The sequence below is a fragment of the Rhopalosiphum padi genome, chromosome 3, assembly GCF_020882245.1.
Source record: "Rhopalosiphum padi isolate XX-2018 chromosome 3, ASM2088224v1, whole genome shotgun sequence".
Taxonomy (NCBI): domain Eukaryota; kingdom Metazoa; phylum Arthropoda; class Insecta; order Hemiptera; family Aphididae; genus Rhopalosiphum; species Rhopalosiphum padi.
Window position 1 is genome coordinate 22732309 of NC_083599.1, and position 23758 is coordinate 22756066.

A 23758-nucleotide genomic window follows, 5' to 3' on the forward strand; every position below is an offset into this window, starting at 1 on the left:
CCTCAAAAATATTTCACTTCTCTGCCTGCAATAACCACAGCTTATGTATATAGCTTACTTACCTATTAATAATTATAATTTCTTCCGTCATTACATTAACGTAGAAATTTATCCCCCTAAAAAGAACTATCTGCGTTATATTATTATTATAATATACAAGGATAAAGACTTGATGCTCTAAAAAATCCTTAAAATATACATGCATCTGTGCCCTAAAAAATCAATAAATATGCATCATTTTTTATATATAATATAAAAATTTACATTAACCCATTTAAATATTTATATTCACATGTATTTATTAAAATAATAATAAGACGAATTATAGCTAGGGTCTAGGGACTTGGGTAACAAATAACAAATAAATAATACAGAAAAAACTGAATTATGTTTATTAAAAAGAGGTTAAGTTACTTTAATTTTTTTATTTTAAGTTAATGTTTTAAAAAAATAAAACCAACGGCTACTATAATATTACCATACGAGATACGAATGAATAGATAAGACGGAAATCTAAACGAATAGACAGACAAAATCGACTGATTTAAGTATCACGTACTTACAAATGAAGTCGGTGTATAGATATAATTTTAGTTGATGTTTAATAAACTCAACTAATATAATTGGGAAAAACATACATCTTATATTTTATCCAATAACATTTTTTCAAACACAAATAACGTATAAATTATTTTCTTTTTTGTTTACTAATTTAAAGAAAAATGTAATTATAATTTTAAAATATATGTGGTATAGGATTATATGCACGTGAAAAAATAGGCCAAATATGCATAAAAACTTCTAATATTATGGAATAAATTTATATGATTTCACTATTTAACTATTATTACCCCTATATGTTTTGAATAATTGTTGAAAAATATGCTAACTTCTTTAAATCCACCAAGCCTTATATTTATACATATAAACACACACACACACACACACACACACACACACACACACACACACGACACATGTTCACGTAGACCGATAAATGAGCTACGAATAACGTTTATTGATAATAGTTCCTTCAGTTTCCACGAAGAATATTTTACTGTCCCTATTTCCTGCGGTGCAGATTATATGGATACGATGTCGCGGTAATAACCACGCGATCATATCCTTAACGCCGTCGCGCACAATGCTATATACCGAGAACACACTCACATCCACACATCCACTTGCCACTCTCCACCCACCCGCTATCGTTGTTTGTAGAGGGATGGGTTTTTTTTGTTTTGTTTTTAGGCGGAGGAGTATAATATGATGACGAGGGCAGGGGTGGTATCGATTGTCGGCGGTGGCGGTCAGACGGTCAGGCGCGCGCGCGGCATGCCGTGTGTAATGCGGCGAAGGCGGCGATGTAGACGACGTCGGCGGCGGAACGGCTTCGGGCGGCGCGGAGCGGGCGCGACTCGGAGACCGCGCGCGCTGCCGCTTGACGCCGCCGCCGCCAGTACCAAAGGGTAGGTTTTGACGGTTGTCTTGGCACGCCGACGGCGCAGACCGACCGCCGCCGAACGCCTCCGCTGCCGACGAACCTGCCGACTAGTACCGAACTCGGTCGACGTCATTCACGCCGCGCCCCCGTTGCCGCGCGTGTGTGTTTGTTAGGGGTGTGTACGCTCGTGTGTACGATCGGTCGTTCGGGGTATACGCGTCCGTCGTCGTTCTTTCGACACTTGATCGCCACCGACCGTAACGATAACGATAACGGTCACTCTGACTACTACCAAAACGCATATAAAGTAATTATTATTATTATTGTCGGTATATATAATTATACTTACTGGCTGATTGTTGCTCTGTAAAACTACTTTAATTTCAAGTGTGTTTTATATAATTATCGTCTCACATATTCCTTCGTGATTTGCCATTAAACTCGTCTTCACGCGTTACGTCACCACAGCTATATTCTTAATACATTATAAAAGCCACTTCATCATCACCAGTGCATCGGCTTGCAGTGCTCGCGTACCACACGCAACCGTAACGACGAACGACCAAGACGAGGTACGAACTCGTGAGCACACGGCGGTGGCACCGCCATTGCGGTCGTAACCGCCACGTTGTACAAAATAGTGATTGCCGCTGCCGCCGTCGCACACGGCAAAAATGTTCAACTTCGCTAGTAAGATGATCAATAGCCTGATGGCGGCAGGCGATGACATGGTCACGGGCACCGATCCGCAGCAGCAGCCGCAGAACGCGGTCCACCGTCAGCAACAGCACCAGCAGCAGCAATTCCAGCAGCAGCAAGACTATGGCGGTGGACGACCCGGAGTAGGCGCATCCACCGCGGCTAGGCAGTATGGCATGAATCAGCAGTCATCGCAACAACAGCGTAGTATGGCCGGTGGTGGGTATCCGCAGCAGTCACTGCAGCAACAGCAACTGCCAAGACAGCCGTCGCAGCAGCAGCCACCGAATAGACTACAGCAACAGTCGCAATCACAGCCGTCCTTTTACCGACAACAGCCACCGGCACCTTTGTACAACAGTGGCAATACAAGCGGTGGAAGGCCGTTGTCCCAGTCGTCACCCCATCAACAGCAGCAGCAGCAACAACAACAACAACAACAACAACAACAACAGCAACAACAACAACAACTTCAGCAGCAACCGCAGCAGCACCAACAGCAGCTACAGCAACGGCAAAGGCAACAGCAACAGCAGCAGCATCAACAACGTCCGGGTAGTGTCGGCATGGGCATGCCAGCATTATCAGCAAGTAAGTGCAACTTTTGTTATTTTTGTTATATTATAATATATCATAAGGGTATATTTTAAGTGTTTAAATTGTAGGAGTGACGGAGTCTGTCTTCTTAAAAAAAATATTTTAGCGCGTCCTCTTAATAATATATCTTAATTAATATAAGACGTTCAAATCTTCGGGTAAATAAATTTGTTTTTACACTTTTGTGTCATCCTTCTAATTTTTTCCCGATTCAAATCTTGAATATAAACGTTCTGTTTTTTTTTTCTATAACAATTATAGTGCTATATATTATTATTATTATTATTATTATATGTTTATACGGCCGCCGCAGTCATCAAGCAAATGTACTGTATATTAAGTAAATTCTTGATCGGGGCGGATCGGGGTGGGGTCGGCATGCCAAACATGTTTTCGCGGTCGCCGCTACGTCTAACATATCGACAAGGATAGGGTGGGGGTGGGGGTCTACTTGCTTACATACTACGTAACAACGTCGTGGGTGTGTGCATGCGTGGCGGCAAGGGGGTGAGAGATGATTTCTCCATCGTTTGTGTGGTACCGTCAAACTTACTTACCTATACATATACAGTTCTGGCACGCGAAAGTTGGACGTGGGACTTAGACGTTGGTTCGTGCACGCGTTATTCTATGCCCCACCAAGCCGTGGTTATACGACCGTTCGCATCTATCGCACATGGTTCGGCACTTTGCAACGAACGCCCACACACGCTCTTTCTACAACCCTTCTTCCTTTGTTCACCCCCTCCCAAATAATCCACTACATCACGCGAACTACGATGATAATAATATATATATACATATACACGTAGGTATTATACAGAGTACGCCATAACAGACGGATGAATTTGAATCAGGCGTTACTCGTCGTAGCTGGTGGGGTAATAGAGGGATAGAATAGACCTAGAGGGTGACTGTTTCGTTGGTAGACCAATGTAGTTTCAGTTGTCATCGTGGTCCAAGACTGTAGAAACAGTAGATTTTTTTCAAACAGTAATCAGTCATTATGACGTTCCACATGAGATGACTTGCGCACAAGAGTTTGAAAATTTCAGAAAATGTCTTACCAAGTGTATCCGTGGAAATGACCACCATTACGTATGATAAATGATGTTGTGTCCTGTACAGAATAAACTGTATTTGTTTAAGAATCTAGTAAACACAATTTATAACAATTCAATTCAATACATTTTTAAAATTATTTTTGCTTTTTAAAATCCATCCATTTTTTGAGGCGCACTCTGTACAATACACACACACACACACACACACACACACACACACACACACACACACACACACACACACACACACACACACACACACACACACACACACACACACACACACACACACATATATAGTTTGTTCTTTTTGTGGTTTTTCGCGCGAGTTACACGGTACAATTCACTTACCAACCTAGATTATACTAAACAACGATGTAATACATTACGTATATCGATGATAAAATCACGACGTCACTCAGCGCAGAGCTTTTGCACGCAATGGTACGTAATATTATTATTGTACGGCATTGCGCGTCCGATTTTATATTCGAAACGGCGCAACACGTTGTTCATTGCGACGGCGACGTGGACACCTAATATAAAATAATATTATACTAAAATTAACTCTATAGTTAATATTAAGGACATCGCACACTGGTACTTGGAACATAGAATCGAACTGCCCGAACAGAACGAATGAAAAAAATGTATAGTTACCGAAAAAATATTTTTATGGGTTCAGAAGCGTTATTCGTAATACTAATATGAAATGCATACTAAGAGCATACAGTGTTATGTGAAAATAATTTTCGTCGTATTGAATTATTATAAAAACATCATATTAACTAATTTGTATTTTACTTTAAAATAAAAATTATTAAAACGTTACAACGCAAACGTCGCAAACTGTTATAGTATAATATACGGAGTACGGATACGTATACCTACATATTACATAATAATTATCCAGTAAAACGAAATCGTCCTAATAAATACATTTATCTACAACAGTTCTAATTCTGAATTTTAATATAATTGCGAATCATTCCGAAAATGAGTGAATAAAATCAGTCTCAAAGTTCCAAAAGTTCCGATAGAAAAATGTCGATTCTGTTCTGTTTCGAAACTGCAGTGTGCGATAACTAACGCATTCGGAATTTTTTGACTGGAAACGTCATACTATTTTACACTTGTCTGGGGGTCGTGAGTGGCGCATTTAGAGATATATTTTTTTGGAAGATATGAAAATGTTAATCCAATGACTTTCGATCCATATGTGTTTTAAAATTATACCGTAGTACTTCAGTTTTCATGTCACCAATTATAATAGCATTTTTAGTTTAAAATTATTGTAAGTAATCATTAGATCACATTAGATTTTTTAGAGTAACCTAATTTATTGTTGTTGTGACTATTGGCTATCATCGCATTGTGGCCAAAAGTCGCAGCCTATATGTATAAACTACACATTTATACCTACGTTATAGGAACTGTAACATAATGTATTTGTACTTCTTCACGGTATCATAATTTGACATCTCTTGTAACAGAAATCAAAAATGGCGGTCCATTTTGTTTGACTGTATAGTATGTAATTACAAGTTACTAGGATTATGATCATATTATTATCGTGATGGTGGTCGTCGTTATATTATAGTTGATTATAGTATAACTATAAATTAAATTATTATTTTACAACTCGTGATTTATACAATAATAGATCGTTTAACTCGCAAATAGCGTATTATTATTTATTTCTAACCACCAAATTCGAAGTAAACGTATAGACAAGCTCGCTTTTGGTGCGGTGCGGGTAAAAGCAGCCGTAACTGCAGTAGCAGTTGTCGCTGCTGTTGTGACTTTTTTTTCATTATAATGTGTACTTGAGAATAACGATATGTTATGATATTGTTATTGTTTTTAATAATCGAGTGTGTGTTTCTAGACAAAGTACTGTACGATTGCGGATATGCGGTTAGTCAAAGTTTTATAGAAAGTGTATTTTACTTTTTTGGCAACGAACGCAAACATGTTACGTGGTTCATATATTATGCTATACGTATATATTAATAAAATAAATTATAATGTAACACGATCTGCAACAGGGCTGTCTCCCCTAAATCTGCGATTGTAAAAATAACTAGACATTATATTTACTCAGTATTTTTTGTTTATTTTAAAATATATTTGTTATTAAACATACATTGGTCTCGTCCATAAATTAAATTAACGCCATGTGTAATTTTAATATACAACACACATTTAAATACAACCATGTGTGTACATATATATGCTTATAAAAAATAATTCAGTGTTTAACCTTGTTAATGCCTATAGTCTTAAATAAAAATAAAAATAAGCCCTTTTTAATATACTTTAATAGAATATCTTGTTATTGTTTCTATAATAATTTATGATATGTAGTTGAAACTTGAAATAACGCAATATTAAAAGTTGAAAAATATTAGTTAAAAAATATTCATACTTCAATTGTTGTTCATGAAAATAATCAATTTTGAAATTATTTAAACTAAAACAATTTTTCAATGGTCTAATAAATTAACTGGATATGATGATATAAAATATACATTAGAATATTAGATAATGGCACCGAGCTGAGCTATTAATAATGAATTCAGGCCAAATGAAAATACAACGACCCCAAGCTTCTCATGTAGCCAAAAGTCTACATTTTTATTTCATATAGAAAAATGTTTTTTATTAAGTTAATATATTTTACTTCCAAAGAATACGATGTAATTAAATTTATATGTAATTCATCAATATTAATTACACGTAATTAATTTGAGTAATGTATAGAATACTTATTGAACTATGTAGTACAATGTATAAATACATATTAGTAATTATTCATAAATATTATATTGAGTCTAATTTATAATACAAATAAGTATTAATTTATCCCTTATTTTCATTAAGTAATCATACATATTCTGGTATGAAAAATGAAATGCAAATCATAATAATCATATATATTTTCCCTGTGCTATTTTCCCTTTGAAATTATTTTAAAAAAATTGTTAGGCTATGGCTTGACTTAAACATATTGCTCGGTGAAATTGATTATGGGTGCTATTATAGTATACATTATTATAATTTAAAATATTTAATATTTTGTTTTAAATAAACACAACTAAAATGTTCTTGTACTTTTATTAATTTTTATTAAACGGATGTGATGTCTGATTTTGTCATCCGATTAAATATTGACATACCTACACATTAATCTTGTATTGGATATATTATGCTTGGGTTATTGCTGATATCGCAACAAATATAAAGTACATTGCACACCATAATATAATGTATTATAAACTGAAGTTATGGGCAGAAAAGGGTAGAATAAAATAGCAATCGAAGACGTTCGGAGAAACCCCTTGGAGCATTATGCGATAACAACCATCATCCCGTAAAGAGAAACGATATCGGTGGTAGTAGGTATAGGGGATAGTTATATATAAATATATACTACTCTGAGCCATGAAAGTGTCAAAATGTCAACGTTAACGTCGTCGTGTTTAAATTGAAGTAACTGCAAAATAATACGATGATATAATAATATTATATACTTAAGACTATAATGTTTGTACATGAGCGGTGCCGCGGTTGTATATTAATACGTCGATAGAAATATAAAGGTAATGGGTATATAGTAACCTCAAATTTTTTATTACCTCAAAGTCTTAAGCAAAGAGAGAGGAATAAGTAAACTAAATAAACCCATCAAGGAGATGATGATTATATTTGAACACTGCTGTGATTTTATTTTATAGGTACCTGTTTCTTTTTTGCGATAAAAAACTAATTTCTATCAATCAATCGGCTTAGTATTGCAAGGAGGATTATTTATAAGTAAATTTGACATTGAATTTTTCTTTAAAAAAAAATAAAAAAATATTCCCTCTAATAATAAGTAGTTTTAAAATAACTGTCAAGATAATACGTATGTTTATTCCTAATATTGTTATTCATTATAGTGGTAAAATCGTAAATTTAGGTATGTTAAAATATATTTGCATGTATATGGTGAATATATTTTATCATTTATTATTTTCTATCAAAGGATATTTTTTACATTAATATTTTAATATATTTACCACTATATGTACACAAGAACAAAATATATATCAATCCTTATACCTTCTTTTTGTTTACAAGTTGTATAATGTATGTTATAACTACCTACACAGTATCCATTTATAAAAATGCCGTTTTAATTTCAAATATGCATTTATATGCAGTAATAATGCAAAAATATGTAAAATTAAATTTTTAATATAGTTTTCTAGGGTTATAAAATATATTTATAGATCACTAAAATTATTATGACCTTTCTATAGTTAAATAGAAAAACTAGCCGTCATCGACGTATTTTACTATCTCTACTTTAAAAAGTTTCGTTTTTATTATCTGCAGTGTTCATTGCACATCATACAACGGAGATGCGATATTGTATGCGGCGATTGGCATGAATCAAAGATGGGTTTAGCCGCCTATGGGTTAGCAGGGTTACAAATATAAAATATTATGACAGCTGTGGTGGCAATGGGTATAGTGAGTGTCAGATGGGTCTATAAACCTACATGCATTGAGGTCAGTGTCGTCATTGCATCACGACGAGTATATAATAATTTAATTATACTGCGGCAAAATATCGCCAATCGACAAAGAAACGACATAATAGTTGTTGTATAATATAAATTATGACGGTGTTTGCTGCACCACTGTCGAACGGATTTCTGCGAACAGCGAAATTCAATTATCCAAAACTTCAAACGGTCGGCTGCCGTACAGTTATCATGATGGGGGAGGGGAGCGGCGTGGTTAGTGTAGCCCTGGGTAATAATAATCAGCAACAACTACAAGCTCCCGCCGTTATAATATGTTTAGTGTATACCTATAGTATACAGGACGATTCACCAATAATGATCACCTCATCCACTCCTATAATAATGAGTTTATTTGAATTGTGATTTTGGAAATACTCGAGTATGGTTATGAACCATATTTTTAATTACTTGGATTTATTTATATCATTTATGAGTGTCCGGCGCGGCTATAGAAACATTTTATTTTCAAATGGAACCCAACATGTTTTACTGTAATTCATTATTCAGATGATTGACATTATTTTATTACATTGTATATGAAAACAAATTCAAAAAAGTGATTTTTTGAGTTATTAAATTTTATTTACTAAGAACAATAATCCTTAAAACGGTTTTATAAAAATATATATCTATAATATTTCAGGATTTAATATTTTAATATATTGAATATTGAAAGATTAATTACTATAATTTTTTAATCATCACATCCATATCTTTCAAACCTATTAAAATGGACTTAAATAAATAAAATTTAAATACATCAGATTTACTAGTTCAAATTGAGATTTAGATATTTACATCAACATTTAAAAAAACGGCGATTTTTATTTGGAAATAAGAAGTCGGTATTACTACGAGACACTCCTTACGCGGTATAAAAAATCTAACTTTTTTAAAACATAGCCTTTTAATTAAAGGTATATTTAAAAGTTTTAAAATCAGAATAATTCAAATCAATTCATTATTAATGGAAATGGTGGATGTGACTATGTTTGTGTGAATCGCCCTATACATACGAGTATACACTATACCGTCACATTTGTAGTTGTCGCCGTAGTTGGATATCCGTCGATGCTGGTAGTGGTTTCCTGAATTCAATTAAATTATACATGTTATAAATACAAAGAGGAAAGAGTATTTAGCAATTTATTTCGATGGACGCTTTTATTTATAATGCTATAAGGATTGATTGAATATATACAGGCGCACACTTCCATATCAGCCATGAGCCAACCATCGTAATATTATATTTGGCCGCTCTATCGATTTGTCGAATTTAACTTAAATTTTCTTGTAATAAATGTCATCAGTCGTTACATTTTTTTAATTTGGGAAATTTTATAAATTGATATGCGCTGTCTTAAAAACTACATGCAGTGGTGGTGGCGTAGCGTTAATAACGATAATATACGTATATGGTTACAGCAGCTTAGTTGAGAGGCAAAAGGGCCCAATCTCTGATTAGACGTAGGTGAAGTTAGTCATCTCTCACAATTCTCGACCAACCAATTTATTAGAAAATTATGTACTCATTTCATAAATTGGTAAAGGAAACTACTTGAAAATTTTATTGTACCAGACTGGAAAATAATTTTCAAATAAATTTGTGATGGCGAGTAGTAAGGGAATAAACTTCAAGCACGTCCTGATTGGCTTAATTTTTTTAAATTTTTCTTGATATTTTAACATCACTTAACTTTATAATATTATGATAAAATAATATGTAATTAATACATGCACATGGCCACAGATATATTATATATTTGTTTCCGACTGTATGTGGGCTTGAAGTAATATAGATAATTATTAGAATAAACCACGATAGAAATTTTTGAAATTTTCTAAAAAAAAAAGGACTTTTTATTGCTCCCCCCCTTTTTAAAATTGTATAGTGTTATATTGTATAGCTTCCTTCATCGCCAACTTTTATTAACGATTTTGGTTCACAATCAATCAAAATCATTTTCAATCCGGATCAACAATAATATCCTTTTAACCACGGCGCGTCATATATAAAGTCGTGTTTGGAGAAACACCATTATCATCCGGTGAATGTGTACCACCCAATCACTCCATGTCACTTTATTTTGGAATAACTTTTATTTTTACTATTGTTATCGCTGTGACTGTCACAAATCTAAATTAAAATTTTACATGATTTTATAGAGGATGGTTATACTAAATCATATTTTTAAAGGCAATGGTGGTTAATCGTCTGTCAGTCTGGCGAATTCGTAAAATGGTAATATATTTTACCTTGAATTAAAAATAACATGATTTCAGTGGAATATAGTTTTTTCTAATGATTCAGGGAAAATAAATAAAAAGGTAAAATAAATAAAAATAATAAAATTTGAAAATTGTTTATATTTTTTTTAAATATTTCTATTATTTTTTTACAGTAATTTAAAATTTTTTAATTTCAGTATTTCATAATAGTATTATTTAGGTTTAAGTAAATTTCTATTTTAAATTTTATTCATACCACTCACTTATTATACTGTAATAATATATTAAATAGATTTTAAATTTGCTATCGAAGTATCAAAACATTAGATATTTTGTATAAATATTATTGTTACTATAAGGTTATAATACAATATATTAACATTGTGTAATATGAAATATTTGAAAATTAAATAATAACTAGATGCCTGAAATGATTTTTATTTTTTTTATATCAGTAGCTTTTAACCGCTATGACGTAAACATATCTTTGATGTGTTACGAGCGTGAAACTGTTATGCATTTTTTTTTTAAATTGGGAGCTGCCGAAAGCCCGAAAACGTTAAATCGTGTATGTTTAACTTTGAACTAATATCGTAGCGCGTCGTGATTTCAAGAAAACATTCATTAGATACTAACTAAATTCTCAACTAAACCGACTATTGATTATAATATTGCAGTCCTTTAGGCATATATTGTGTAGTATTTATTAGTATTATGCATAGGTTATTGACAGTCTGTGGAAATTGTATTATAAGACTTAAGGTACTATATCCGTAGTACGTATAACCGAACGTTGTACGTCGATAGGACTTGGAGTTCCGTAATAATTTTATGAAACATGAAATGTGAAATTGGATGAAAAACAACCACTAATCCATATAAATATTTAATGAAACGCGATTATTTATTTTTTATTTAATTTTAATTTTTAAGTTTTTACATTAAAATATGTATTTATAATTAATTTTTGCTATACTCGTATGTGCAGTGATTTATATAACAGCAACTTCCTATGACATTTTATTATCAAACATAAATTAATAAAAACAAATAAATACATTTTTCTAGAAATTAAGTTTAGCATATACATTTTTATAGTTATAAATAAATACAGAATGCTAATTTATTTAAGTTTCAGTTAGGTATAATTAATAAATTTAATAAAATAATTTATTTAACTATAAATTTATCGGATGAAATTAACAGCTGAATTTAATATAATATGAATAGATTTCCATTTGAATGTCTGTCTATAAATTCAATAATGAAAGCAAAATTACACAATGCGATTGGTTGTTATTTATTTCACGAAATAAATAAATAAGGTACACATTATATAGGTACTTCACACACACACAATATAATTGAAATTCATGAAACTATAATATCTATTTAGTCACCGGTTTTTGAACGTAGATTTGACATAGGTTCATCATATTATATCGATATATTTTCTGATGTATATTTTTACATACATATAATGTTATTGTGTTATCTCGAAGACTGATGTTGAATCATCATTGTTTTATGAATATAGAATACAATATAATGCACTATATATAACTATATAGGTATTTTGTATAATTGTATATGTTTACCGATTCCTGCCTCCTATAGATACTATATGTTTCACAATACCTGTCAGCTAGTGGCTGTTTATCTGGTCGAATCACTTAAATGTTGCAGAGGACCGGGAACCCTCGCCACTAACAACTTTCACTGTCATGTAATTTATATTGCAGGGTAGCTAACTATGCATACTATGCATGCTAGTGTAGTAGTGTGTAAGACAGGCGACTGCGTGGCACGACATAATTTATTTATTTTTCACATGACTACTTGCTGTTAGTTGTTACCGATATATAATATAAGAATATTATACATTTCTACTTTACATGTACGTAGTCAAACCTTGTTAACATAATATTAAAAGCCTATAGGTACACACCTACACTATCTAGCCGAACACAACGCGATACTCAATTACATCTAGGTACCCGTAAGCGGAAATCGTATAATAATATCGAAATAATAGTAATTTGGTGGTTGAGGGCTAACTACTTATAAAATTCAGTAAAAACGATTTTATCACGTTGTTCGAGATTCAAATTCAGAAAACTCACAAATTTTTCCGTTTTAAAGACTTTATACCTATCATACGATTTGAAAATGTGATAAAATATCTTTCCGAAGTATTTCTTATATAGCAATTTAGAAATATCAAAAAGACACAATTTTATTTAAAAAACGTTTTAAATTCAAATTTTCGGTCTCTTTTGCTCAGAATTGTTTTTTGCATACATATAGAGATTTATTGTATTTATTGAGTTCAAAAAAACTATTCAGTAAAAACAAATGCTTTCTGGTATTTTTCAAAACAATGACGGTTGGTTGCGGTCCATAAAACATTTCAAAGCAAATAGGAATATTTTTTAGTCAAAATATTTACCAATTATACAGATGGAATATTCTGTATACATATATTAATATTTTTTTATTGACCTTTTTGACAATGATTATAAAATAAAATAATATTACAATTAATTTTTTTATTTGTTTTTTAGTAGGCTTTATTTTAAGCCCCCCTCCCTCTAATTTCCGCCAATAAGTATATCTCTGTATATTTTGTTACCGATGGTTACTTCTTAAATTTGACCATTAGCCTCAATAGTTTTGTTACACGCCATCTTGTTTAAATTATGGCTTAGAACCGGCCATGCAAGAGTTTTGTTCTATCGAAAAAGTATTAAATATTTAAAGTACTAGTGTCATGTTTTGGTAAGACAATTTTATCTTTGTCCAACGTTCATAGCTTATACATTTATAACATTATACAAATTACTAGGTATTTATTAATTAATAGTACACTTATTTAATTAGATTTTTTCCCATCTTTTATTAAATATTACAACTCGTAAATAATACACATTTTATAAATTAAAAGTTGAATTTATACGGTTAGCTGAGACTAATTTGTTTGGTTAATATTGATCGGTTTTCATTGTATATGTACTTTAAACTGTCTTCCAGCCAACCAGAATTTGATCGATAGCACCAGAACTAACCATGACAGAATGTCATTGAAACATTTTTTATCTCTATTTATATTTTCTTTTCACATTTATCATAGTTATATATCCGTGTTTGTTTCGAGTAAAGGAATCTAATTTATCAAATGAATTGTCATGGAAAATATTATGCAACTCTCTTTGCAAACATTTTTAGATATTTACTTTAAACATATTTTAAATTTAGTAGTAATTAATATTGATTAAAATATATTTAAATAATTCGCTTGAAAATAAAAACATTGAACAAAAATCATAGACATTAGATATTATTATTCGTTACCTGTAGTTACTACAGTGTAGTAATTGTTTTCTTTTTCGTTAGTCTTTTAAAACAATCAAAACTATAGCTAATACAAATAAAAATGATAGAAAATAAAAAAATATAAATGAGAAATGCAAATAATGGCTCAGCATTACAGTATATAAATGCATTCTACATAATAAATGAATGTATTAGGGTGTACCTACTACCTATAGGTCCTATACAATCAGAAGCACTCAGTAGCCAAATATAGTTTATTTTTAAAAGCCAAGAAACTCTAATTAAAGATCCCTGGTTATGTAATTGGATAAATGTAAGTTTCTACACATCATAAAAGAAAGCCGTTAGGGTACAGAGTAAATAAAAACTTTTTTTCGTTTTAATTATTTCTTTAAGAATGATGTAATGTATCTTGCTGAATACGAGTTCATATCACAATAAAATACAAACATATTGATATAATATATAAGAAATACTCCAAGCTATCCGTATGCTTTTGATGAATGGTCGAATACGTCTTTGTACCAGGGCATAATACCCATACTTATATAGTTATATAGTAATAGGGTAGTTTCATTTGAGGTAGTAATACATGATACATATAAAAAATATTTTCATTTTAACCATTTTAAATAAATATAAAAATATGTAAGATAATTTATTCGTTTTACTATAAACATTACACTATAGCTTTAGGCTTCATAAAAAATCTATTTCAATATAATATACACAAATAATATATTTAATAATAGTTACACATTAGTATATCATGATTTATTTAAATAATTGTACAAAAATGTGTTCATGTTGAACATATTTGTGTAAAAAAAACAATTATTATAAAACATAATATTAATCGAAGATTAGTCTAAGATCTTGAAGAGGATGTTAGATGTTTAGAAGGGTTAGTAGCCATAGATTCATATTCACCTATATCTCACAGACAACAGCTATATAAATATATATAATAATAATAATAACAACAATAGGTATTTTATTAAATTTACAGTTTTTAAAAAGTGTTTGTAATAAATATTAGTGTTTCGAATTAAATAATTTCAATACTATAATAGCATTTCAAATATTTTTAAAAATATTTGGTTTTAGTAAAAATGATCGGGAATATTTGAAATTATAGACAATGTTAAAATATACTGAATTGTCATAATATAACTGTGATAATTTATGATTTACAACATAACAATAAATATTAAACAAACAATTTAATTTTAATACTATAAAATATATAAATTTTAAAGGTATTCTAAATAAAGCATTCGAAAAACTTTCAATATTACTCAGAATAAAGTATTAATACTTTTGGGAAAACAAGAAAACAAAATTATTCCAAGTACTGTATATTATATATTTTCGGAATACTAACCAAGTCTGTAAATTTCTATATTATAAATAGGTAAAGACAATACTGAATACTTATACATTTTTAACTGGCAAAATATTATGTACATACAAATTATAAGCATATTACCTAAATATAATCGTTATTATTTAGAAATAAAAACTAAAAGTCATAACTTAGTGTAATTTATTTTTATTTACGATTGCATTGGGAGTTAATAAATAAGAATAACTAGATATTATACTCTTGTGAATATTTTAACAACACATCATATCACGTGTATATTTTATAACGGCATGTCAGCATAGCAAGTTTTCACAAAACGTGTTAACGTATTCAGTCAATGTCTTGTTTATTTATTGAATTCGGCGACCCACGTTCGTATTTTCTTCGACTGATTTTTTTTTACGCTCCATCGAAAACGTATAACAACAAAGCCACAAGGGATAACAATAATAATACTACAACTACTATTACTAATAATAATAGGTAATAATTGGTCGTAGGCGGTAAGGTAGGTAGTAAAGCAGAAATCGATGACGACGACTGCGCTGAGGCGAAGTTCTGTACTAGTCCCCTGCCGCCCAAACGCCCAAGGCCTGCAGAGAGTACAGGACGAAGCCTGGTTATTGTGGTCGGAAAATAATACGCCGTGGGTTATTCTTTTCTAATAATATAATATAAAGTTATCTTAACAACAATTGTGTATTCAGCCATATATGTCTGGAAATATGGAATTACTTTTAAATCAAGAATTTAATTCGGGGCCAACTCAAAGTGGTTATTAGATGGCCATTTTTTCAAATACAATTTTCTTGTAGCTTGAACTACAATAATAGGTTTATTTAATAAAAATTGCACACAAATAATTAACTTATTTACTCGTACGAATAAAATATTAAATATGTCGAATAATAATATATTATTTATATACTTTTTAATTTATTTCAATTCAAACCAAGTGCGTCACATGGATTAATTGATAAATTATTATTTTAATATAATAAGGAAATATTATTAAACGAAATAGTTCTACACCAAACACATTTTTAATACATATGATAAAATATTTTTATTTATGCAAAATATTTTTTTTCTAAGATTCTGCGATTGTTCAAACACTTTTCCACGGTTATTTAGCAGTGCAAAGCGAAGCAGTAAAATAAATATAATATTATGTACAAACTTAAAACGCGTAAACGCTACTTATTGATTATTGATTAATTGAACGTTATTTATTGCAAAATGAAAATTGTGTGTATAATGACAACGATTAAGAATTAAATTAAAAATACTGTACTCATTTTATGGATTTTTTTATTTCATTCATTTTGATGAATAGACAATATAAAATTTTATTATATTTTGACCACACAACGGATTTACCTTAGGGACTCGATAAAAGTGAAAATGGATTTAAAAAAAGAAAATATTTCAATTAGATACCTCGTGGCTCATGTGTTTTTTTAAATCGAGTTACCAGTAGGGATAATACTAAGTTCATAAAAGTTTAGATAAAAATATGTGATGTAATTTTTTTAAATTATTTTTTTCTTGATCATTAATTCAATAAGAACTAATTAATTAGAAAATCAACAATAATATCGGACATTAAAAACAATCTCAACTTCGAGGTCCTGGTGCATTAAACCCACTATTCCTCTGCGCGGAACCCGATATTGTGGGTATACAGTGGGTTTTCGGCTAAACTAAACCTATAAAGTATAAAGTATGAAATAAAGATTGGTTGATACGCTACTTCCAATTACCTCAAAATTTAAAATTTCCAATCAAATATTCACCACTAAATTGATCGTTAATTATAAATATTATGACAACAGTATAATTCATTTTTTTTTTGTTTGGCTCGCGAACTCTTTTGAATTTGTAAATGTGGCCTGACTGCCTGAGAGTCTAAAAAGGTTGGTGACCACTAGTATATTATACTCGTATTATTACTTTTACCTTGTTTTGTACAAAAACAATATTAATAATAATATAAAGTATATTATCGTTAGAAATTGTCTAATATATTTATTCTTTATTGAATATTATGTGCGTGACAAATGATAGATATTTAATAATGTATAAAATATTTAAGATAGGTGTACGTTGTATTATGTATATAATATAGCGACAACAGACGATTGTTGTTACTTAAAAAAAATGTAATACCGTATACGCATAGTGTTTTCAAGTAAGTATACGATATAGTGACATGTTTACACTTTTCATTTTACACGTTATACCCGTATACAGTCCGCTGAATACGGATATAATATTACGGTTTGAGCATTATTATGTGTGTGACTATGAAGACGTTATCCGTCAAAATAACAACCCCCTTGAATAGTTGAATGTGTTTTTCTGCGGTGGATTATTACTCATGTGCCACAACAAAGTAAAAATGAAAATGAAAAAAAAAAGGTCGGTATTAAATTCTACCACTTTTAACAGTTTATTTTTTATTTATAATATTAATTTTTGCAATATAATATTATAATTTTCCATTTGCAGTTCTTTTTTAAAATGTTAACAGAGATAATATTCATTGTACTACAGTTGAATCTCGATAGTTCGAATCTTTGATAATTCGGAACTTTCGGTAATTCGAAATAAATGCTCGTTCTTTCTTGAAAATCACACGGTAATTAGAATAAAAACAATTCATTGAAGTACATTCGATACATTGAAATTACATTTTGGAAAAATTGAGCTCTATCAGGTGACGTGACAATTTGAAGTTATATCCGTTTAACGTTCGGAAATTCGCAGCATATTTACCAAATGTATTTTTATAATCATTTCGTTAATGAAAACATAAAAATAAATTGAATAAAAATTTAATCATAATTGATTTCTTAAAAAAACAATTATCTTTTATAATAATAATTTAATGTACATGGGTACCTAATAATTATAATATATTTAATAATAATAATTTTATAATTACATTTTAAAAACAATAAAAAAAGCTACAAATAGGTGTAATGCCGAATAAATTGCTAAAATATTTAATAATTATAATAATAATAAACAATTTTTTTTCAAACTATCAGTAATTTGAATTTTTTTTTTGATCTCGATATTACGAGTTACTCAGCAATTTGAACTCTCATCGGTAATTCGGAATTTTTCATAAGTCCTACCAACTTCAAATTATCGTGAGTCGACTGTATATGTCGATTTTACTAATTTTATGATTTGAGTATAGTTGTTAAAATTTGTCCAAATTAGTATTAAGGGTATTATAAATTTATAATTTTCTGGTAATAAAGTAAATCACAATAAAATACTAGAATAATCGCACTGCTAATTTTAAATATTAATAAACAGTCTTAGAAATATATGAAGTTTTAACAATTTGGTGACTTATAAAGTAATTTATCTAAATAAAATATTTGTAATATCTGTGTCGTTAAAAAAGTTGATTATTATTAAATATAATTTTAATAGAACCTTTAGGTTAATATAATTAATACTATTATAGTTATGTACAAATGCTATAACTCTTTAAGTACACACTGTAGTTTACTATGTTCAATTTTTATCTACCTACACTGTTGTTTTTGAGTTTTAAATACAACTGAATTTTGATACTTATACCAGTATTTTTGTATTAATTTATAAATATTTTTTTTTGTGAATAATTTGCAAACAATGAAACTTTTCAATTCTTAATATTTTTCAAACAATAAATGTTGTTATATTATTTAATAATCATGCTAACGGCATATACAAATGCAACTTTATTGTTTTCTAGCAATAAAGTATACATTTTTCTTTATATACCAAACGTGTACAACTTTTCAGTTTTCACAAATTCCGATCAACAATAAAAATCTTTATAAATACTGCTGGTCAATGGTCATGTATGCTTTCCACTGACCTTTTTTCTTTTTCGTTTTCAATATTAATTGTTATTTTCACAGATAAGCACAGTAAAACGGAACTATACAATGCTCAATACAATGATGTTATTTTGCATCTTTATCGAAAACAAAATGTATTTCTTCTATAAGTGTCTATATTAGTTATTTTGTTTTGATATTTTTATCTCTATTAACGTTTGTATTAATGTGTGTTCTAAGTGTTTGATTCATATAAGTTAGCAAATCTCATTTCAATACTGCAGGCACATTTCTTTTTCGGAAATAGATTTTCCCAATAAGTTGTCATTAATTCATTTTAACTATTTAAAAGTATTAAAGCTATTAAAATCACGAGAATTCGTACATTTTTTTACAATATTAAAAAATGTATAAATCTTCCAATTTGTATGGCTGAAAATTGAATACCTACGAAGTTCTTTATATAAGTAGAATATACTAAAATCATACTTAAAAGCGAAGTTAAAATTTAAAGGAAAATAGATATTTAAACGAAAAATAACGATTCAATTAGTAATTAGGTAGAACAATTTTTCTAATATGTTTTTTTATAATTTTTGATATGTTTGGTAGAACGATTACCCACTTTCTAGTTTCTACCCCTTTTAAAAATTAAATTTATCATATTAAAGTTATTGTATGTATAATATGAAACCATTAAATTATTTAAATTATTAAATGTAATATTCTTTAATTTGATTATAGTAAGTTCTTAAGAAAAGGATAAATTAAAATGTCTTAAATTTTAAATCGTGTCAAGAAATTAAACAAGATTTTTTATTGGCTTTTCGGTGAATCACTTTATGACTTTATGAGTATGTTGGAGAACATTGACATTTGAACTTTGAAAGTTGCTTCTATTACATACGAATGATTAACAATCTATTTAATTCAATGAAATTACGGTTTACAAAACTGTTAAACTGGAACTTTTTGATACCTATTAAAACAAATAAGAATTTGTAAGATTTATATAAATACATTGCATAAAGATACGCATTCAAGTTTAATAAAGTATTTAATTTAAATTATCTTTAAAAATAAAGATTTTTACTAAAGATTAGGAGTGCAAAATATTTAGAAAGGTCTCAATTTATTCGATAAACATTTACATTTTTTGTTCAGAATTGGCATTACATAATTTATAACGTAGGTAGGTACACTGAAAAATGAGTCAAAGCAGTGAGTTAATTAAATATTTAAAAATATTTTATAGTACAGTATAACTGTACGTATACAATATAGCCAATATAAGTACATAATTATAATTTTTTTACTTTATCATTTAACATTATGATAGATTTAATTTTTAATTTTTGGAAATTCAGTGAATTTAAGTTGAAAATAAACAATTTTTCTCCAATCCTATTTAAAATGTCTAATACAGTATTTTTATGAAACACCTTCTGCGCCGCATGAAATACTTCTGAAGTTCTGACTGCTGCTTGTATGTTGATATTTATTATTAGTAACACAGCTAAGTACTTTTTTTGTAATACATATAAATTATATTATGAAAATGGGTTAATTTTGTTTAGTTGATTAAAAAAATAAAACCACCCTGACATTACTCTTTAAAAAAGCTTGTTATGTTATTATTAAAAAAAAAATTTTTTTTTTATATTGTTAGTTGTTGAAAATGTGTTTAAACGATTAGTGGATTAAATTTAATTATTAAATTACCAAGTAGGTATTATTCGATAGGATATCAAAATGTTTTCAAAGTAATGGGTTGTTGTGCCTACAACTTTATTTTATAGAGGTTTAGAGTCTAAACTTTAAACCCACTGAGTTAATAGAATAATTAAAATAATATTTTTATATTTTACCAGGTACTATAATAATTAGTTAAATGATTATTTAGCCATACTGAAGATTGTCTTCATTTAACTATGAGAATCAACTATTAATAATTATTTCATTTGTTACTCCATGTAGAATATTTTTTAAATTATAATTTTACTTATATGGGAGTTGGATGTTTGGGTGTACTCGTATTTACTTAAAATCGCGTGGGCCACGTGATTGCGTGATGAACAATTTGAGAACTTCATGTCAGGCAGTTGTTTTATTTAGACAGATAAATTCCACAGCCAAAAATAAGCACGACTATACAACCATACTTATTATATTTATATTTTGTATTTATAACCTTTGATTTCCCATACATTTATCGTTTATCTTATTTATTATTTATATTAAACGTGCGATATACAAATACATATAGTTCAAACTTTTCAATCCAATTCGTTATAAATTAAATTTATTTTACTTTTAATTACTTATTAAGTTCATAATGAAAGTACAATACAGTTTGATAACTATAGAAAGTGTTGAATTGGTGATGTATACAAGTATCAATCGTATAGAATACTTAAAAACATATAATATCTTTTATTGATAATAGGTTTATGCTTATAATGGAGAATTACACACAGGTATATGGCTACAAGAAAGAAAAATAATATAAACTTATTATTTTTTACTCAACTTAACTTAACAATAATTCTTGTGTTACACGATTCGGTAAAAATCTATGCTAAAATATACTAGGTATACAAATCAAGTTTAAATGACCCATGGTTATTTTAAGGTAAAAAGGGTATCCGCGCGTGATCAAAATGGACTATAAAAGTGTGCTCAAATGACCTATAGTATTTTTAGGGTGAAAAAGGTACTCGTGCGACGCCCATTTATATAATATATATATTAAATAACAATTTAATCATTTATACTTTTTGCATTTAATATCGGCTTTACAAATACCCGGCTAAACGGCGAATATACGCGGGTATTATAAGGGTACAAATTGAAAAACGTAAGCACTCAGATTAAATAGTCGTTTATCATATTCTCATATTGGTTTTCATAATCTTGACCTTTGATAAATTGTATGTTATTCTATACAAAGTTTCACGCAAATTAATAGTTAAAAATGACTTGAATTTAAGTGTTCCAATTTATTTAGATTTATATCGCGCCGATGCATGTACTTACTTGTTTTACGATATCTATTATAATCTTATACTAGAAAAAATGCATTAATCTCAAATTTCTGATGTTTTCTACTATCAAATTTAATCTAGTTAGTACTAAATACGCATGCTAAAAAAATTGAGAATGGATTTTTAGTTTATTAAATACATACAATACTAATAAGTAATGGCGTGTATTTATACGTATTATGAATTTGAATGAAAATTCTAACTAAGCAAAATGTATATGAAAAAATAATTATCTATAAAATTAATTAATTTTTTTGTTAATCGGAATTCAAATTATGTAGAATATGTTATCAAAGTTTAGACCTGTATTTTATATTTTGATTAAAACCACCCAAAAATGTGTTGTTTGCAATTAACAGAGTTTAAGACAGGTTAAATTCACTGGCATTATTTTGTTTGTCATGGATAAACATGACTATATATTATAGATGTCTAATTATGATCTTGTAGGTATAAAATAGGACAATATAGATAATTCTACCAATAAATTATACATCTGTTAAACAACGACATATACGTTTATTTATTGAATGTTTTGAATAAATTGTTTATAGATTAAACGACTATGAATAAAATAAATGATAATCAAATATTCAATAACGGTTGAACTGCAGGTGTAAGAAATTATTACAAATACGTAACGCTGTTACATAGTGTATTAAGTAATTGTATAATATGCACCTGACATAGGGATCATGTCGAAACCAGTATTTTTTTTTTTATTATTAAACAGATTAGTTAAAAAAATTTAAATTTGATTTTTCACTTAAAAATGATTTATGACTTTTTTGTGTTTCTTTGACCACATTTCATATAATATGTATGAACAAATTTAAACAAATTCATTGTGGTTTAAATTTTAAATAATTAATAAAATAAATAGTTTTAGTTAATTACCCGAAAGTTATTGTGTATTCATACAATTGATCATCTCTTTAAAATGCCTTCCGTATATACCCACTTTCCAATTTATAGAGTGACTTTATAAAACGGTTGAAGCGGTTTTTGTATTGTAAAAGTGTTAAAAAAAAAATTACATACACGAATGGCTTCCTGCTTACTCTGTGTAGAATTTCTATAAAAGAGACCATCCTTTTGTTTTTTATCTATAAATATTATGTTTATATGTATTATTTATTTATAATACAAATACGTACATTATTCCAACAACAATAAACTGTGTCGCTCGTATGACAGCAGCGACCCTAAGGGGTATGCACGCATGGGGGCGCACGCCTCGTGTGCGTAAAACTGGGTTAAAAAATATCGATTTTTACTACGCTGTACGGTTGTGCTTTCTCAGGGGAATTTGAAACACTTTGAACTTTCTCGTATAGTTTATAGGAAGAGGGCTAAGAATAAGATGATATTTATAGCAACGAATGTAGTGTGTGTGATTTTTTTTAACTATCATCATCATATTTTTGAGTGCATAGACGGCCAACTTATAACTGAATTATTTGTATTTAACTATAACATTAATATAAAGGGACTACTATTATATAGGTATACGATATATCTAGTTAATATATAGGTACTGTTCTATGTAGTATAGACCACATT

General features: G+C 29.2%; 1 protein-coding gene across 4 annotated transcripts in view; it reads left to right on the forward strand.

Annotated features, from left to right (window-relative positions):
- Window positions 1-1528: 1528 nt before the first annotated feature.
- Window positions 1529-23758, forward strand: part of LOC132927539 (mediator of RNA polymerase II transcription subunit 12-like) — an 84161-nt gene continuing 61931 nt past the window's right edge. Inside the window, exon 1 of one of the 4 annotated variants that reach the window (XM_060992081.1) lies at window positions 1529-2734. In XM_060992081.1, the coding sequence (XP_060848064.1) occupies window positions 2119-2734 (616 nt within the window). In that variant the 5' untranslated portion in view covers window positions 1529-2118. The remainder of the gene's footprint in view (window positions 2735-23758) is intronic. The other 3 variants (XM_060992083.1, XM_060992082.1, XM_060992084.1) reach the window with 3 other exon arrangements.